This window comes from Ascidiella aspersa, chromosome 9 (genome assembly GCF_963924565.1).
Source record: "Ascidiella aspersa chromosome 9, kaAscAspe10.2, whole genome shotgun sequence".
Lineage (NCBI taxonomy): Eukaryota > Metazoa > Chordata > Ascidiacea > Phlebobranchia > Ascidiidae > Ascidiella > Ascidiella aspersa.
In genome coordinates, this window is record NC_139455.1 from 846727 (window position 1) to 861836 (window position 15110).

The 15110-nt window shown below is 34.2% G+C and overlaps 2 protein-coding genes across 2 annotated transcripts in view; both read right to left on the minus strand.

Moving 5' to 3' along the window:
- Positions 1-5149, minus strand: part of LOC146131776 (prolow-density lipoprotein receptor-related protein 1-like) — a 78564-nt gene extending 73415 nt beyond the window's left edge. Inside the window, exons 1-8 of the mRNA XM_083397044.1 lie at positions 5005-5149; positions 4095-4232; positions 3541-3691; positions 3148-3244; positions 2088-2350; positions 1563-1684; positions 1052-1170; positions 213-437 (exon numbers count right to left, since the gene is read on the minus strand). Coding sequence (XP_083253170.1) covers positions 213-437; positions 1052-1170; positions 1563-1684; positions 2088-2350; positions 3148-3244; positions 3541-3590 — 876 coding nt within the window. The 5' untranslated portion in view covers positions 3591-3691; positions 4095-4232; positions 5005-5149. The remainder of the gene's footprint in view (positions 1-212; positions 438-1051; positions 1171-1562; positions 1685-2087; positions 2351-3147; positions 3245-3540; positions 3692-4094; positions 4233-5004) is intronic.
- A 57-nt stretch (positions 5150-5206) lies between these two features.
- Positions 5207-13591, minus strand: LOC146131778 (prolow-density lipoprotein receptor-related protein 1-like). Its single transcript, XM_083397045.1, has 11 exons — positions 13461-13591; positions 12765-12905; positions 11685-11807; positions 10028-10162; positions 9429-9572; positions 8725-8909; positions 8005-8206; positions 7535-7703; positions 6811-6971; positions 5692-5787; positions 5207-5217 (listed from the first exon to the last, which is right to left on the minus strand). Exons 1-11 carry the CDS (start codon positions 13582-13584, stop codon positions 5207-5209), a joined length of 1491 nt encoding a protein of 496 aa, XP_083253171.1. The 5' UTR covers positions 13585-13591.
- Positions 13592-15110: the final 1519 nt, after the last annotated feature.

Consider the following 15110-nt stretch of genomic DNA (forward strand, 5'->3'; position numbering starts at 1 on the left):
ACTGCTTGGTATTAGGTGTTAGTTTCGATAGCATTGGATAACCCTTACTAAAAGGCAATTAACTACAAAATACCAGGTAAAAAAAAATCAAGACCAACCATGGTGAAATCTTTGTTAAAAGTTGTTGAAATGATTCATGGCTTAACAACATCGGCCATGCCTAGTTAAGGCGATTAATCACAAAATAACCGTCGGGAAAAATCAAAACCAACCTCCAGCAATGGCGGGTTCTCTTGCACCACAGTAGTGTACGCACTCCGGGGAAGTCCCCCTGTAGCGTTGAGTGCTACGTTTAGGTCGAGTCTGATTATTTGGGCGGATCGGTACTCGGACCAGTACAAGTAGCGACCCCCAGTGGACGGGTCCTGGTAGACGACCACGGACAGGGGGTGACTCAGGGCGTTGTGGACTCCGTGGAAGTTGCCGGTCATAATCACCTGTGGAACGTATATAAACAATGATATTAAATCCATCCTGTATTTATGTAGATGTGTAGCATGTGAGGATAATAAACTGTTAAGCAAAAATTAAAAGTAAAAATGCAGCATACTTAGATGTTATAGGTATAATAAACCGGTTTCGGAGGTAAATATCACACATATGTGTACGTGTGAGTGTTTCAGGAGAGCAATAAAGGACTTGGGGAAAAAATAAAAGTGTTTGTTGCGTTTAATTAATTTCTAAATTTGGTGTTTTGGTTTGGGTTATCTTTTAGTTTTGGGTATTATTTGGTTATCACCTGTAAAAAGTTTAGGGGTTTGTTAGGAAAAAGCATAATAGTGTAAGCAATTTCTTTCAAACAACAGAATCTGCCTCAAAATTTATTTTTTTTTTCGAATAGTAAAAAAACAAACGATTCTGGTTGCACATCAAAATCTTTAGCCATGAAATAAGACATTTAAACAATCCCCAAAAATATTATGAATTGCGTTCAAAAGCAGACCAAACGAAAACACTTTTAACGACCCACTTAAATTATCGCCGCACACTTCATTTTACGTCAGGATCGTAGAGTGTCAAACGCATGACCGCTCAAGCGTGACAACCTTACCTTTCTGTTCGTTCCATCCAAATTAACGCACTCGATGCGGTCGTAATATGCTTCGACCCAAAACAGAAGGCGGTGCTTAAGGTCAAGGGTCAAGCCGTTTGGCCACAAGATGTCGTCACCTGCGAGAAAATATTCCATTAGCAAAGGGAGCGGGCTGAGAGCTGTTTCCTGTCGATATCTTGCCCAAAACACACGTTTTTACGTTTGGAGCATAATGGCTGGAGGTTGTAGTAAGACGTTGTAAGAATATCAAAGCCCATACAGAAGTAGGTAGCATTTTGTGAACGTTTCGAATAAATTACCTTGGATAATTATTATCGTTAAACGAAGAAAATATAACAAACATGCAAAAAAAAAAAAAAAAAAACTGTAGTGGTGTTTAATAAATTCTAAAATATAACAAACTAAACACACAACTCAAAACTAAGCACAAATCTTATAAATAAGCACGGAACGGCAACCCTGACTATAGGACACTACCACTAAACGACCTGACCACAAACGGACTCACCGTCCAGTTGTTTGGGAGTGACGAGTGAGGTCCGGTTACTCCCGTCCATCCAAGCTCGTTCAATGCTGCCGAAATAACCGGGCTGGGATCTTGCTACTTGCCACTGGGTCCAGTACATCAGGCTGTGAGTGAAGAAGGTTGGTTTTAAATAACAGCAGTGTTGTAAACAAGTCATTTTGTCCAAGTCAAGTATTTTGTAAAATAACCTAAATAGTCGTGTCTTTTGCTAATAAAGTCAATATTTCAAGTCACGTCCCCCCCCCCCTCTCAATAAAAAAAACGTAAAATCAAAAAAATTAAAAAACGTTAAACTATTAGAATATTTAAACTATTTTCAAATGGTTTGGGAAAGACTTAGTCATTTGGGAAAACGGCTTGACTTGACATAATCTTTTTGCATAAATTTGAAGAAATGGAGTACTTCAGACTGAGAGCAAGGATGTATAGTAAAAATAAATGAAAATATTTAATAAAAAAATGAAAAAATATAAAAATAATCAAAATAATAAATAATAAACGTCTTACCCCTCGGCTGGATCCACCGCTATCGCTCTCAAGTGTGACGTATTGCTGCGCAGTAGCACTTTGCGCAGGTACACAGGGGAGGTTTTGTGGTCCCCCTTGGAAGCGGCGGCGCCGGGTCGACCTGGCCCCGACTGTGCCGAGCGTTCCTTGGCCAGCCTGGCCACATTCACGGTTCCGTATCCATCGTCGGTCCAGTATACGTTCCCACTCATCCAATCTACAGCAACACCCTGGCAGTCGTGGAAAGCCATGTCGAAGATTATCTGCAACAAATGTGGACTTTATTAACATTATTTGAATATTATTGTTTTTTGTTTTTTTTCTTATTTGATATATTCTATTTATATAACGAACGACACAACAAAACGAGTGCAAAAGAAAAAAAAGAGGCGAGATAAAACATTTGTCAGAAAGCGACGACTTAGCAGGGAGGCATTATGTGGATATTGTTAACCTTTTAGTGCTTTATTATGATTAACACTGCTCCTAGTGACGCGCTTTGACTCGAGTTAGTGCTGATTGTTAGTGTTGGTAACTTTTGTTTATTTATTCTATTTGAATAAGAAACTAAGTTTTTGCAACTCTTGTTAACTAATAAAGACTTCAGTCGGCATCGACCTTCACAAGATTTTGGAAAACTACGCATAACGCATAAATTCTGTCACAGTTTTATAAAATAAACTTTTACAAAAAAAGTTTAAAACATTAAAATTATCTACACAAACATCCCTTACAGAATGGGCTAGCTAGTTTAATGACACAGTAATGTATTGAATTAACTTTATTGAAGTTAGCTTTAGGACGGGAAAACGACTTAAACATTTGTTAACAATATAAACTAGTCTCAAACCTCGCTCTCATACACAAGTAGGTAGCATTTTAAACGTTTCTAATAAAACTCAAGATAATGGCTGGAGGTTGTAGTTAGACGACAGACGTGGAATAAATATTTAAGCACATACAGAAGTAGAAAGCATTTAAAACGTTTCAATAAGTGTTAAGCCAGTCTTCAGACGGGCAAATGATTAACAGTTTGCTAATTATATAAACTAGCCCAAACCTCGCTTTCTGCGCCTTCCTCAGGTGCGATTCTTCGTCGAGACAATTCGTAAGTTCCGATGTCGGAATAAATCACCCAATCAACTCCGTCCGAGTCCCTGCGGAAAAAAACACATATAGGTATTATTTAGGTCAGACCTGGGCAAATTGAACTCAGAAGATTGGTTCCTGCAAACTATGATGTCACCACAATGCAAGCTATGGTAACACGAACTACTGGTCGATGACGTCATTATGATGACGCCACAACAAACATGTAACATTCTTTATCATTTCTATTTTGCGAAAAATATACACGTTTGAATACATTTAAGGTTCATATCGTTCTGCAATGACGTCACCACACTGTAAGCCATGACGTCACAAATTCTTTATCGATGACGTCACCACGCACCTGTAGTAGTCGAGCGCTCGCGGCATTTGCAGGTTTTCGATCGGGATCATGGGTGAGTAGTTGTGGTCCCTGTCTGCGAACAGGGAAACCCCCTTGATTTCACCGGGGTTGGATTTTCCGTAGAGGAGAAACAACTGGTCGCCCTCGGGCTCTGCAAGGAGGTTACTAAAGGTCATTTGGGCTTTGGGTGAAGGTTACTACAGGTTACCTGGAGCTCTTTAGTGGGTTAATAAAGGTCATTTAAAGTTGTCTAAATGGGTCTTTTAGGTTTGTAAAATCAGGTTGTTAAAGGTTTTTTGAAGAAACGTTTTGTTCCTATAAATTACTTAAAATTAGGTGATAATAAAAATGATTAATCTATATACACAATTCAAAGCGCTTATTTTAAAAGACTTAATCAACACACAATTAATCTGACAATTATATATAGAACCATTGTGGTGAGTTAATGATATTATTTTTCTGCTTTACATCCATTTTATTGCAACATAGTGTTCTTCTAACCACAAATAAAGCTTTTAAAAACACTTTTAGGAAAGAAGCAATAAACTCACTGTTACAAGAAGTTCCATCGTCGGCCAGAGTGAATCCTGCTTGGCACTTGCATACGCCCCCTGGTGGTGAAGAGTTATCGGAGGCGGTGAGGAGACAAATCTGCTCGCAACCTTTGTTCTTACATCCGTGCTGCAAGTCTAAAAAGAAATAAGACTTGAAAGAGTTAAAAGCAGTAATTTAGAATACAATACACAAGTTTTGTTTGAAAAATAAAAGAACAATCAACGATATAATTTGGTGACTTTTTACCTAACCAATTGCGAATGTAACACCGTTAACAAAAACAAGGTTTTTGTGAAAAGAAGAGAATCAATACAATCGACATATTTTTCTGATTTTGGACAAACAATAAATTGAATACATATTTTGGCCCAAAATATTGAATTTAAAATACAGCTTGAGCATTTCAAGAAATCATATAACAGTTAAATTTCAACATATATATACAAAAAACGCAAAAAAAATTAAAATCTATGTTTAAAATAAATATAAAATCCTTTTTATATAACCATTAAACTTTTCGTTGCATTTTACCAGTAAGGTTGCCTACATAGGCTACTAAACAGCAGAAAATACTTAAGTTTAATTTCAAATCAGGCAGAATTTTAAAATAAATACAGGGCAAAATAACTAACTTCATAAATTGGAAAATAAAATTAAAAGAAACCATTATTATTTTAGTTAGTAAAGCCTGCATAAAAACAGTTACTAAACAGGGCAGACAAAACTTAAGTTTAATTTCAAACTAACTACAACTTTAAAATTAATGAATAAAAATTAAAGAAACAATTTAGGTTTCAAATGCATTTTACCAATTGGGAGCCCACATATACTACACAACAGAAAATACTTTATGAAAAATTAATTTGGTGTCTTCTTTCCAACAGTGAAGCACTTAAACGATCTTACCGGCTTCATTATGTAGGTGCTTGTGGGCCAGCTTTATTACGTAGATGTACTTGAGTCCTCGCACCACAACCTGGCTGTTTTGTCCACTTGAAGACCAGGCAGGGATCCTTACGATGCTTTTGTTGTGAAAATCCGTGGCAAAAATAGAACCTGAACACAACAAAAGAAAATGTTATGGTGAAAATACACGATAGATTTAAGGCTAGTAAAGGTCTATCAGTTAAAAAATGTATTTCATTTTGCAATAGAAGTATTTATTTTACAGTGTGAATTTTTTTAAGTTAAACAATAAACTTGAAGTTTATTATTTATAACTAGAAATTTATGTGTCTAGAATTTACAATTTTTACTGATTTAAGTAAAATTATTAACTGTGTGAACTAAAAAACAATTTTTCTTTATTATGTTGATTGTTGACTTTTAATATATTATTGTAAAACCATTCCATTATTAGCCAAAGTGTCCAAAAAATGTAAATAGAGCCTAAAAAATACCAAAAAGTTATGTCTCTATAATAATATTACCCAAAAATGTTATCTTTGTTTAACAATTACTTAAAAACAAATTTGGTGTAAATAAAGCAATGCAATATATTTATTTGTAAGATTCCATTATTCAATTGTGTAAAGAACAGCAAAATTAAATAACACCAAACACAAAAGCATTGAAGTTTAACAGATGACTTACCATTAAAGTAAGCGATGTCAGTAAAGAATAGTTTGTTTTTCGATTGTAAAACCATCTTGCGATGTCTGCCGTTATAATCCACAGATTCAATGTAATCTGGAAAATTTGAACAAAGTGTTTGTTTTAAATTTTCACAATGCTTAAAAATTGATACATAACAAAGACGACAATAAAAGCAAGCTTTGAGTTAAATAAAAGTAGAACCACTTAAAGCTCTTTAAAGTAAAAAAATCATACATAGAAAACTTTACATTTACTGCAACCAATTTGCCAAACATGTTTTGTAGATATTCTTTATGGTTTAAAATTTCTTATTTTGTTCATCGTTAGAAAGTTTCAAAAAAACTACTGTAAGTCGGGTAGTGATTAAAAAACATGATCAATATTTTGATGATTGAAACTAAAATTTCAACTACTGGTAAATTTAGGCCCTAATATTCACAAAATACAACTTCGTAAGAAATCAAAAGCCAAACTTAAGCATGAAATAACATTTATAATTAGATTTGCTAGTTTCTGTAAAGTTTGAATCTTTTAGAGACACAAACAAGTTTCTGGAGGCAAAAACTGTTGTACTTTGCACACAAGAGACACTATATTTCAAAGTTTTTCACACAGCTTTCGCAAACATGTTAAACATGGACAGTGTTAAGTTTAGCAGTGGGTTTGCAAAAGCGCATTTTAATGTAAGTGCTTTATGACCTATTTAACTGTGTAAGCATTCTATGGCCCAAGGTCAAATGATCAAAGGTCACTGAGCACATGGTGCCTTCACACAGTAGTTGGCCCTATGGCAGTAGGTGTCATTACTTTTGCCGCGGTAGGTTACTTGTAAGTGTTTGGCAATGATATTTAACTTACACTCAAGCTGTTTCTGTTTCAATAACATTGTTTTGTATTTTTTCGAATTAAATAGGAATCTACTTGTGTAATCCTAAGTTGTGTTTTAATAAATTTATGTACACTTCAGTATCGGATAGGATCCATTAGTTAACATTGTTTTGTATTCATTTGAATAAAATATGAATCCACTTGTGTAAGCTTTTGTGCTGTTCACTGATGAAGACTTCAGATCTGTTAGTTTTCAGACAGCTGGCTGTTGCAACTTTTTCAACAAACCTTGGTGCGTATCGATGAAATAAATCCGCTTGCCGTAAATATCGAGGGTGAGAACCTCGGGGAAGACGATGCTGCGATTGACGACGACCCCGAGCGAACCCCCGTCCATTTCAACCCTCGACAACCGAGGTGAAACGCCGTGGTCGGTGTAGAACAACAAACTGGAAAACATTAAGAGTTTAAAGCAGACTGGACCCGGCCTGCCAAGCAATATAATCCGGCGTGTGGCTTATTTTCAATAAAACTATTCTACGCAAAAATAAGCCTAAAAACAACCCCTGGTTTAAAGAATTGCAATTACAATGGGGGCACAAGTGGTAACTAGGGATGTTTAAAGTAGAATGAATGTCATGCAAAAATCGTTTTCAAGTTATTATAAGCTGTGTCATTTAACGAAGTACCAAGCAAAATATATGTCATTAAAATAACATTAAAAAAATATAATAGCAAACCAATAAGATGTGAAAAAAATCTGTTTCAGGTAAACATCTGCAAATTACTTGCACTTATGTATATCTTGAAAAACAATAAATAAAATATTAAAACATAGCAAAAAAATTCATCAAAAAACTCGAGTTCTCGGGTAATTACATTTCTTCTTGAAAGTTTCGTCAAACTATTTAAGTCACCTAAGTTGTAAGGGTGAATAACTGTGAACGCTCATGAAATCGCAAGAGGAGCTGTGTTATACAGTTTACATACAAAAAATTATAAGTTAACTTACCCAGAAAGGGGGTCGATTGCGATTCCATGCAAGTGGTCAGAAGAGTTTAGTTGATGGACAGTTCGGCAAACCGGCTGGCCAGTTATGTTGCAGGCAAATATACGACCGTCCCGACTGTCGGCAAAATATACGTTGCCTGTCAGCCAGTCAATCAAAAACTGATGGACGTCTGGAGAAATACAAAAAGGCATTGCAAATTTGTAAATAAATGAAGATTTAATCGAAACAGTCAACATCCAACTACATATGTATGGGCTTTTTTCTTACTAGATATTTTGTTAAAGGGTTGAAAAAAGGGTGAAATAATCTATGGAACATATAAAATGTTGATATCAGGCATAATAATAATAATAATAATCAAAAATAGCTCCTCCTCTGGTAATTGTAGTTGTTAACCAACACTTCGGCAACCATTCAAATCGTTTCTTTACAATCTAAGTGGCCTTTGTACATTCAGAACTCCAACTTACTATGCACGCTATAGGGAAGTGGTAATCTCTTTGCACTTCTAAGTTCTTTGATGTCGCTGCAACTGAAAGTGCTTAAACTGGGGTTAGAGGTCACGGAGATCCAGCAAAGAAGGTTGTTCGACCAATCAAAATCGATCGCTGGGATTTTGGCACCGGTCTTTGAAGTGTAAAGCACTTTTTGGCTCCCATCCAAGCTCACTTTCTAAAGATAATAAAAAGCTAGGGGGTTAGTTTAGGACAAAGGTTACCAAACTTTTTTCATAAAGGGCTGGACAACTTTGATTATTGCTTAACAAAGAAATAAGTATACATAAAAAAACTGTTGTGAGGTCTAAGAAATTGATAACTATACAAAACTGTTTATTTAGTTTAAAATTTTCAGCAACATTTAGCTTAGAATTGCATTTCAATTTAAACTGTACTTTCTTCAATAAGGACACAAAGACATTTTAGTAAATTTATCGGTTTTGGAAGACTTAATATTACTTAACGACAAGAAATGTTTCAAATATAATTGAAAAAACAAAACACTGTTATGTCATGATCACATACCAAATGGTTAAAATTTTTTTTTTTAACACATAGATTAAGCTGCACATAAAACAAATTAAAATTCTTTTGAAAAGTTAAGGGAATTTTTAATGTGAAAATTAAGTTAAACAAAACCAAATATATTTAAAGACTTTATGGCAGCCCTGTAGTACACTAAAGGTAATTTACCAATAAATTTTCATTGCTGGATACCAGCAGGTAAGGTTGGTCCTGGTCTGAGGGGGGTATGAAGCACAAATGGGGGTCTGCGGGGTCAACAAGGAACCCCGGGTGACAGGAGCAAGTAACATTCCAACCGACCCCGTCGGTACAAAGCTGCTCACATGGGTTCACCACAGAGCAGGCTGAAACAGCTGCACAAAAAAAATTTATAGTGAAGAGTTTAATATTCTATTTCTTGATTTCAAATGTAAATGGCAATAAAAAAAAAGTACTCTTTATAATGTGTCAAGGGAATAAAGGTAATAGCTGTGCACAAATAATAAAGTTTTAAGATGTACGATACTTGACATTGTAATATCATAAACTATCAGTCCAATATTTTGGACAAAAGACTTCTAGTTCGTAAAATTGTTATACTAGAAATGTATGACTTTACGTAACATATATGTATTATATGTATGACATGTATGTATGATTTTATCTACAAGGACCAAGGTATAGCTTGCAATCTTGGTAAAAAAATGAGCAAAAAAAAGTAAATGTTTGTTGCTCTATGCTTTTTTTAGCAAAAAATCTTAAACTTTCTGAAAAATTATAAAATAATCAGATAAAACTTTCCTAAACAAGAAACGTTTAATTGTATATATAACTTGTTAAAAACGCACAGTTAAATATAAGTGGAATAGCACGGTAGAGGTTTTTAAATTTACCTGAACATGTTCTGTTGTCGGAATCATTGATAACAAAACCGTCGGCGCAATAACAAGAAGCAGCCCCAGAAGGGAGAATCGCACATCGGTACGTGCAGTTCAACACAGCACACTGGGAAGGCCCGTTGTAACCAGGGGCCTTCTCTGCATAACATACACTTTTATTAACATTTAGGTTCACATTATGAAAACAAATTTTTTGCAAATTAAATTTTTTTTTGTTTTAAAAATAATCCTGTTACTGTTATCTATCAATATCTGTTTCTGGTAAAGTTTGCTAAAGATATATTTTTATATACTTGCTTTTTCGTTTCATAAACATTTAAACTATTTTTTTAGATATATATATTACTGCTATGCAAGGAAATACTAGGCATACAAACTATGATTTTTATCTTAAATCGTTTTACTTTACTGCATAATTTTTTATCATGAACGTTTAATCCATTTATAAAAAGAATATGCATTGTGAAAAATAAGAGGAATTAACAGGTATACAAACCGACCAGCTTTTTATTAAATTCATTTTTGTTGTAGAAATAATGTAGAACAGTTAAGGATAAAAGTCCGACACAATCTTTTTTTAAATGAAGTCAAACCTTGGCAAAACTTTTCATCAGACCCATCGTCTGGACAATCGACGATTCCATTGCAGAGCTTGTCGTAAGTAACACACAATGTTGGCTGGCTGACGCATGCTGCACCATAGTACCGACACGTCGGGTTTGAATCACCTGCAAATACAAATTAATAAAAGGTTTTGAGGCAAAAAACAAAGTAAACTCCAGAAAAAAAAATATTAATTCACACAAACTCAACAAAAGTCCAAAAAACTTTTTTTCGGGACACAATAATAAAAAATGTGTATAGGTAAATTTAAATGTAAACTTAGGTAGCAATCAATGTATCTTCCAGTAAGTTTTGTGGGAAATCGAAAGATAAATAACCTACATTTTTTTCAATTTTTAAAGTGGTTCAGTTAAAAAACATAAATAAGTGACTAAATTCAGCAACAAAACGTCTTAATCAAGATGATATCGATCTCCTCGACCTTATTAGTTTTCACAGTCATTATAAAATTATATTACAGATCTGTGCATGCATAGTGTACCCAATAATATAGTGTGGCTAAGGTGTTAAATAGGATTGCTATCTTTGAATAATTATATATTATAAATGATATTAAACTGATCCGTATGTCTTGTGCTGGTTTTGTCAAAACAAACAACAAGCAGCTAAAAATAGTGAGAATTATTTCTCTCAAGATAGTTGACCACCAAATAAAATAAGCTAAAAATTTTCAAAATACTAGAGTCAGCCAGATTGCAATATGCAATATTTCTTAATTTAATTCTTTGAACAAAATTTTTAAGGTAAAATAAAACAGGCAAACATATTTAATTTGGACAGAAAACATCTAAATAGTCAATACAAAAAGATATACCAGTTGGGAAAGTTTAGGAAAAAATTGACTTATTGAAATATGATATGTATAGTAAGAAACTTGGAGATACAATTAGTTCACAGTGAAGCATGTCAATTGTACATCAAGGCTAGACACCCAGTCACACCAAATGCCCATGAAACACTGTAGTTTGTCTCTTCTAATTACAAGTCAGCTACAGACAACGTGGTAACTAACTGTCAGACAAGTGGCACAATTGACAATTTAAACCAATTCAGGAAATACTCAGTTTGGAACACTTCCTTACAAGCTGCTGAAATATCCATCCGTTACAAAATTGAAAATGTCAAGACGTGATGACTCGATAAAAATTCCCAATTTTGAAAGGTTAATGAAGATATTTGAGACAATTGTTTCCATAACATGTAAATTGTTGGATAATTTGGTAACTATGGAACTTCCAGTCATTTTGAAATAAACATATTTAACTCCAATATATACATGTCATTGCAAATTTTGGCTTAAACTACATGAATACCAGCAAATAAATCCTGTTTGCATCAATTAATCAATCATAGTTACTTGTTCTACATGAAATATGAAAAAATATGCATTTAAAGTTTTTTAGTAAAAAATTAAAAAACAGGACATTGTAACAAAAAATTTATTTTGTCATGAGTCCATATTTGTAGCAATATGTTGTTATTGTCTATTTATATGAATGATCAATGCTTAGTGTTGTATAATTCAATACATAGTGTTGTATAATTCAATACCATCATGCGATTAGCGGCAATCACATTAACTGCCATTTACCTGATTAAAAAGTAAAAATAAATATAGTAACTTACACAAGTCTGGAGCTTCATCCATTCCATTCTGGCAATCTTGATCACCATCACAAAGCCAACCAGTGGCAATACAATCTCCTGGTTCACCACACTCAAAATGCGACTCTTTGCACACCTTTGTTTCTGTAATACAACAACAAATATATAAAGAGACTCAGTTAACAGAGTGAACGGCCCCGAATCTTACCACAGGTACTAAAATAATGAAATAACGGTTTTTCGCTTTTGACTCAGCGTAAGTTAAATGAATATCCCAAAATCCATTGCAGTTTTGTTCTCTTTAATATACTCATTGTTGTACCTCACATAAAAAATATTGGAATATTTTTTTTATAACTGATTTTATTTATTTGTGAAAATATACTCATACCATATTCAAATAATGCTTGGATAATAAAAATGCTTGAAAAAGCAACGGACAACGGTGTTATGGTTGTTGTACGATTTGCTCCAGTCTGAGTCTGTGTATCTCAGTTGGTAGAGCGATGGTCCGATTTGACCAAGGTCGTGAGTTCGAACCTCACCACAGGTTAGGTTTACTAACAGGATGCAGCAGGCAATGGTGCTATGATTGTTTCTCGACTTGCTCCCCTATGAGCTTGCGTAGCTAATTTAGTAGACTGCCGGTCCCAGGATGGCCGCGGTAATGAGTTTGAATCTCTAGATGATTTTCATCTTGTCTTGCTGGCACTATAAACCTGGTAGCCTTTCTGCTTTCGATTTACAAACATCAACCGTTTACACATTCTCACAGAGTCAAATTATGGCTTTTTGTTTATGCCAGACGAATGAATAAATAAATGAATAATTTGGAGACAATCTTTACATAAAACTAAATTTTAATAAACTTTAAACTTAGGTGTATTAGCTCGTTAAACTCTTAGTACCGGTAGTTGTCTCACGAATATAAAATAATACCCTCTCTTTATGGCAACCCAACTTTTTAAAAACAAGGAAATGATCTGATTATTACTGATAACTGTACTGAAAAGAAATAAACAAACACTATTTTTGCTCAAATAAACTATTTTTAAACAAGAATTAACGAACACTATATATTTTTTGCTGCCACCAACTTACCACAATTATCTTCATCACTTCCATCGTCGCAGTCTGCGTCTCCATCGCACCACCAATCCAGTGACACACAATCCTTCTTGCCCGCTCGGCATGTGAACATCGTTAACGAACAGTTGCGCCAAGACGTTGATGGTATGTTTTCTGAAAAACAGATTAACCATTAAGCTTTGATAAATGCTTTTTTTAAAGCTTTGACTTCTAGTCCTACCCACTGCTAATAGTTGGCATTAGATAATAATCTGGCACAAGTTAAACAAAAAAACAAATGATTAACAACAGAAGGTAATAAAGTTTCTTAAAACACTAAAACATTTTTTTTTTAAATAAATTACTCTTGAATGATTTAGTTTCATCTATTTTGCTTGTTTAGGAAGTTAATAAGGTAATTTGGTATCGAAGTGGATCATGATACTTTTTGTCCGGATGTCGGTAAAACAAAATGCCTATATCGGACATCCTAGATGGCATGGAATAATAGGGCCTGTAGCTCAAAAAAAACTGGGGTGACAGGCTGCATCCTAAACCTGCTCGTTTTAACGTACGGGAAAGTCAGGGTGCTTATTTGATTTTTTGGGGTGCAGGTTTGATCTGTTTATAAAAACTTACAGTTGTTTATTACAGATTAGTTAGAAAATCTTGTACTTTTAAATATTCTTCAAATATAATAAAAATTCAACATTTACACTTAGTGTTTACCTGTAGATACATGACGGGCAGAAAAAGGCGTCGATGAAATTGCAAACTTAATCCACAATATCCAAATAAGTGCTGTAATAAAATTGTTTTTACTCCTTGTAAAAACACTTGGGTTCAGAGTCATTGCAAAAGTTTTGATGTGTTTTGTCGTTTAATCCTGATGTTGCAGTTTGAAGATATGCTGTCAGTTCATCACTGGATTCCAGTAGTTCTTTTTGTAGTTTGGTAAATATTCGTACACAGGTAGCTTTCAAAATATCTTTTTTTCGGCAATTTCTACTTAAAGTTTTAGCTGTGTTTTTAACTTTTGAGGTAAAATTTCGGCGCTGCTCTAGAATCCTGCCACAACAAGTATTCTTTGGGTTAGGGTGCGGGTTAGCGTTTGGGTTTGGGTAGGTTAAGCAATATTATTAAATAATAATACTTGACCCACCCTAACCCAAATATTCTTAGTTGGTTTTCTAATTGTTTGGCGCTGGTTTAGAATCCTACCACATGTTTTCCTGGGGTTTGTATTGCTAACAATATTTAGGTTTGGGTGAGAGTTAGCGTTTGGCCTTTGGGTGGGTCAAGTATTATTATTTGATTTATTCTTACAAATGTTATGCCTTCCTTGCAATTTGAACTTTGACAACGCGTTTTGTTACCAGTAAAATGAATGTGGTTGGATTCTAGTCCAGCGCCCTAGGAAAATATTACGTTTCTTTTTTATAATCACAACTGCGATATAGACACAACCTTAAATACGGCAATGTACGAAACAACCCAACAAAACTAGCAATACCTGTCAATTTTAAAGTAAATAACGGTGAGCCATCGCAAATAAAAGTATTTAACTGTCTGTAAGCTTGACCCAGTTCAATGCATTAACACGCAGTACTTTCTGGGAGGAAATACAACTTTAATGCGTTAAGTGGTGTCTGTCTGGGAAATAACAACATGTCTTCTTTTCACCTGCCTTTGCAGGAGACAAAACAAACTTGCTCGTTACTGACGTCTAGCGGAAATTAAAAACATAAACAATGTACTTTGCAGAATGTTGTGCTAGAATTTTAAACCAACAAAGCAAAAATCCACCAAATACCTTTTTCTAAAGTTTTATCGAATTGAAGTTGAGAAAGTGAACATACTCAAACCTTAAACTGAACAACGGGGGAAAATATATCGTTTTCAAGCATTTAAATTTTACTACACACCCATTAGGAGTCAACACGTACCTTTTGCCTATATGATTCCCTAAATCAAGTACAGCTGAACTGCTTACCGTCTAGTATTTTTTGTTTCTTCTATTAATAAATGGTTTTATTCCATTGCTTGCATAATATGAACCAAGCTAAGACAAATCGGCGAACAGTAATTGCCTAAAACGTTATACTTTGGGGCAATTTGATTCTCATAGCGGAAATTCAATAAATCTTATTCGGCCCTAGACGTAGACTAAATAGCAAAAACAATTTTGTAAACTTTATTTTTAACAAACTTTTTCCAATTTCATTTTTTTAACTACAACCACAAAACCATTATGTTTCAAAAGTTATTTGTCGTTCTTTAAAAGTTTCAAAATAAGAAACAACACTTTTCTACCTGTCTGACAAAATATTAAAACAACATTACAAGATCAAAGCTAACAGAAATTTATTACAAATGTTA

Bases quoted from the DNA above. Each gene is read 5' to 3' on its own strand.
- LOC146131778 (XM_083397045.1), bottom strand. From the start codon at position 13,584: ATGACTCTGAACCCAAGTGTTTTTACAAGGAGTAAAAACAATTTTATT. The intron at 8,910-9,428 runs GTAAATTTAAAA...TTTTTTGTGCAG, and splicing joins CGACAACAGAACATGTTCAG to CTGTTTCAGCCTGCTCTGTG. The intron at 6,972-7,534 runs GTAAGTTAACTT...AATGTTTTCCAG, and splicing joins GCAATCGACCCCCTTTCTGG to TTTGTTGTTCTACACCGACC.